The sequence below is a fragment of the Phyllostomus discolor genome, chromosome 4 (genome assembly GCF_004126475.2).
Source record: "Phyllostomus discolor isolate MPI-MPIP mPhyDis1 chromosome 4, mPhyDis1.pri.v3, whole genome shotgun sequence".
Lineage (NCBI taxonomy): Eukaryota > Metazoa > Chordata > Mammalia > Chiroptera > Phyllostomidae > Phyllostomus > Phyllostomus discolor.
Genome location: NC_040906.2, coordinates 898,491 through 901,228, shown reverse-complemented (window position 1 = coordinate 901,228; position 2,738 = coordinate 898,491). Strand labels below are relative to the sequence as shown.

At 67.6% G+C, this 2,738-nt stretch overlaps 1 protein-coding gene across 1 annotated transcript; it reads right to left on the bottom strand.

The window, feature by feature from the left end:
- Window positions 1-1,412: 1,412 nt before the first annotated feature.
- On the bottom strand, window positions 1,413-2,434 carry OTOS (otospiralin). The gene is made up of 3 exons (XM_028508580.2): window positions 2,342-2,434; window positions 2,236-2,262; window positions 1,413-1,654 (listed from the first exon to the last, which is right to left on the bottom strand). Exons 1-3 carry the CDS (start codon window positions 2,397-2,399, stop codon window positions 1,470-1,472), a joined length of 270 nt encoding a protein of 89 aa, XP_028364381.1. The 5' UTR covers window positions 2,400-2,434; the 3' UTR covers window positions 1,413-1,469.
- Between the last annotated feature and the right edge of the window lie 304 nt (window positions 2,435-2,738).

Below are 2,738 nucleotides of genomic sequence, written 5' to 3'. Positions count from 1 at the left end.
TCACACACGCACACACACACACACACACACGGACTGACAGGCAGGTCGCCGTCACGGAGATCCTGCCCGCAGGTGGCTGGCCCCGTGCGCATGGTTCAGGCGCCGCTGTGCCCAGTGGGAGCTTCCGACCAATCCCCACGTCTGGGTCTTGCAGTTCATTTACAGAAACCGAATCCAAACTAGCTCGAGGGAGGGAGGTGGAGAGACAAAGAACGTATTTGCTTTTCCCAAAAGCATCGGCTGGGTCAACAGTCTTTCCCTTGAGAATTTAACCCGGCCCCGGGGAGAGGAGCCAGTGGAGGTGGGAGGCCTGGCTGCCCCTGGGAGGGCCGGAGTGCGCAGGGTGCCCTCGGAGGCACCGGGCCCCTGCTCGGGGCGCCATGGCCACTCCCCGGTCTCTGGGTCCCTCGCAGCCCGTCTGGTGTCTGGGCCCGGGCCTGGGGAGGGTCCCACCACCCCACTCTGTTGTCATGAGAACTGCATGATGGCCTCTCTTGAGACACTTGGCGTGAGGCTCCGAGCAGCAGCGGCAGCTCAGTGACCTTCAGGGGTCGCCGGCCAAGCCCCTGGGACTGCACACAGGACGAAACCCCGTCCATCACCCACTTCCGCCCAAACCTAGCAGGTGGCCGCACGTTTCACCAAGCCCCACGTATTTCCGGTTAGGCATCGCCGTTCCTGTAATTAGGTGCTGGACCAAATGCAGCGCCTGCGGTTACGGAGACAGTAAACTTCCTATGCTTTTGTTTCCACTGCAGCACTGGCTGCCGCCTCTTCGCTCCGTCTCTGACGGGGTGTGAGCCGGGGGCTCTCCAGCTCACACGGCAGCCAGGGAGGCCTCACCACCTGCACGGCGGCCACGCCTGTGCCAGAGGATGGTCCCAGAGACCCTGGCCACGCCGCCCGCTGTCCTTTCCCTACCTCTGATGCACACAGCCAGTGGCCTGGGCTCCGGGCACATGGCGCACACACCCAACCCCTGGCCCTTCCTCCCAGGAGGAGCTCTGGCTGCCCTGGTGCCAGAGGCTCTCGGGGACGCACCAAGCATGAGGGGTGGCCGTCTGGGCAGGGCCTCCAGCCCCAGGATGGCCACTGTGGGTCTGGCTGCCGCCCAGCTTAGTGGCCAAGGGCAAGGGCTGGGGGAGCAGCTGTCTGGACGGGACCTGAGTCCCGTCCGCAAGTCAGGCAGTTCCCTGGTGTCTCTTCACCTCCGTTTGCCCCGCCCCTACACTCCGGGTGACCTGCGGCGCCCCTCCAGGGGCGTGATGAGGGCCGGACGGGCCGGTGACACACAGCAGCACATCCTGACCAGAGCCGCCGCCACCGATGTCTCGTGTCCACCAGCAGGGACACGCGGGAAGCTCCGGGTCCTGAGTGCAGCTGCGCCTCCAAAGACAACTACACGCGTGTTGTGTGCACTTAGGTCAGGAGTTTATTGGCGGCCAGGGCACCCGGCGTGGGGGGGGCCCTCACTCCTCCTGGTAGGGGACATGGAAGCCCAGGGTGGTGCCCAGGGGGAAGTGGGCGAAGAAGGTGCGGGCCATGTCCTCGAGCTGGGGGTAGGCGCCCAGCGCCTGGAAGTGCTGCACGTAGTTCCAGAAGTCGGAGGTGGAGAAGGGCCAGTAGGGCATGGCCGGCGGCTCGGTGTAGGGGTCTGAAAGACACACGGCAGCCTCGCTCGGGGGCCGCGCCGGTGCCCTTCCCCCAGGGGCCCCGCAGCACCAGCACAGTGAAGAGCCCCCCCCCCACTGGGAGCGCCCCCTGGGGCACCCCGGATCCTCCGAGGAGCTGTGGGGCACGCCCCAGGCCCTGCCCTGACCCCTGGTGTCGGGGACAGAGGAGGGGGACGGACGGGGATGGGGAGGTCGGGCCTCTGTCCGGTACATACTGAGCAGGGAGGGGTCCGTGGGGTGAGGACACGGTGGGATTTCAGAGGGGACCTCACGTCCCCGGCCCTGGGGTCTGGATGTCACCGCGCCACGCTAGGACTCAGGTGCGAGGGGGGACATCGGTGTCCCCAGACTCGGGGGGTCCCCACACCACACAGAGTCTGGCTCCCTCCTGCCCCGTGGGTCCCCGGGGGCCTGCAGGGTGTGGCCTGGGGAAGGGGGCCCAGGCCCTCCGCTGGCCGACCCGGGGCTCCCCCCCCCCTTCTCAGAACAAGAAGCAGCACCCACCCAGCCCCTCCCCCTCCCCCGCCCCCACCCGACGAGGACGGAGTCAGGGATGCAATACCTCCCTCGTCCTGAACCGGCTTGGCCCCTGCAACGGGAGAGGACGGCTGTCACCCAGGAGAGCCCCGGGCAGGACCCCACTGGGCCCGGCTGCCCAGGGCACTCACCCGCCAGAGACCCCAGCAGGAGGCAGAGGGCCACCCCGGGCAGCAGGCAGGTCTTCATCTTCCCCAGGGCCGTCGCCACCGACTGACTGACTGGCTGACTGGCCGACAGACTGACAGACCAACAGACCAACGACTCGCTCGGGTCCACCTGCAGCGGGAGGAACCAGGAAGGTGAGGCCCCCATCCCCGGGGCCCCAGCTCCCCCCCCCCCCCCCCCCCCCCCCAGTGGACAGCTCCGGAGCACGGCCCGCCAAGAAGATGCATGTTTTCTCAGGACTTCACCGTCATGGCTCCAGCCCTCGCTCTGAGGCCAAGCCCCAGGCTTCGTCGGCTGGTTTAATCCTGACGGTTCAGGGCACTGCACCCCTCGGCTGCCCTGCCCGGGGTTACCTGCCGC

Bases quoted from the DNA above. Each gene is read 5' to 3' on its own strand.
- OTOS (XM_028508580.2), bottom strand. From the start codon at position 2,399: ATGAAGACCTGCCTGCTGCCCGGGGTGGCCCTCTGCCTCCTGCTGGGG. The intron at 2,263-2,341 runs GTGAGTGCCCTG...CTCCCGTTGCAG, and splicing joins CCTGCTGGGGTCTCTGGCGG to GGGCCAAGCCGGTTCAGGAC. The intron at 1,655-2,235 runs GTATTGCATCCC...TGTGTCTTTCAG, and splicing joins GCCGGTTCAGGACGAGGGAG to ACCCCTACACCGAGCCGCCG.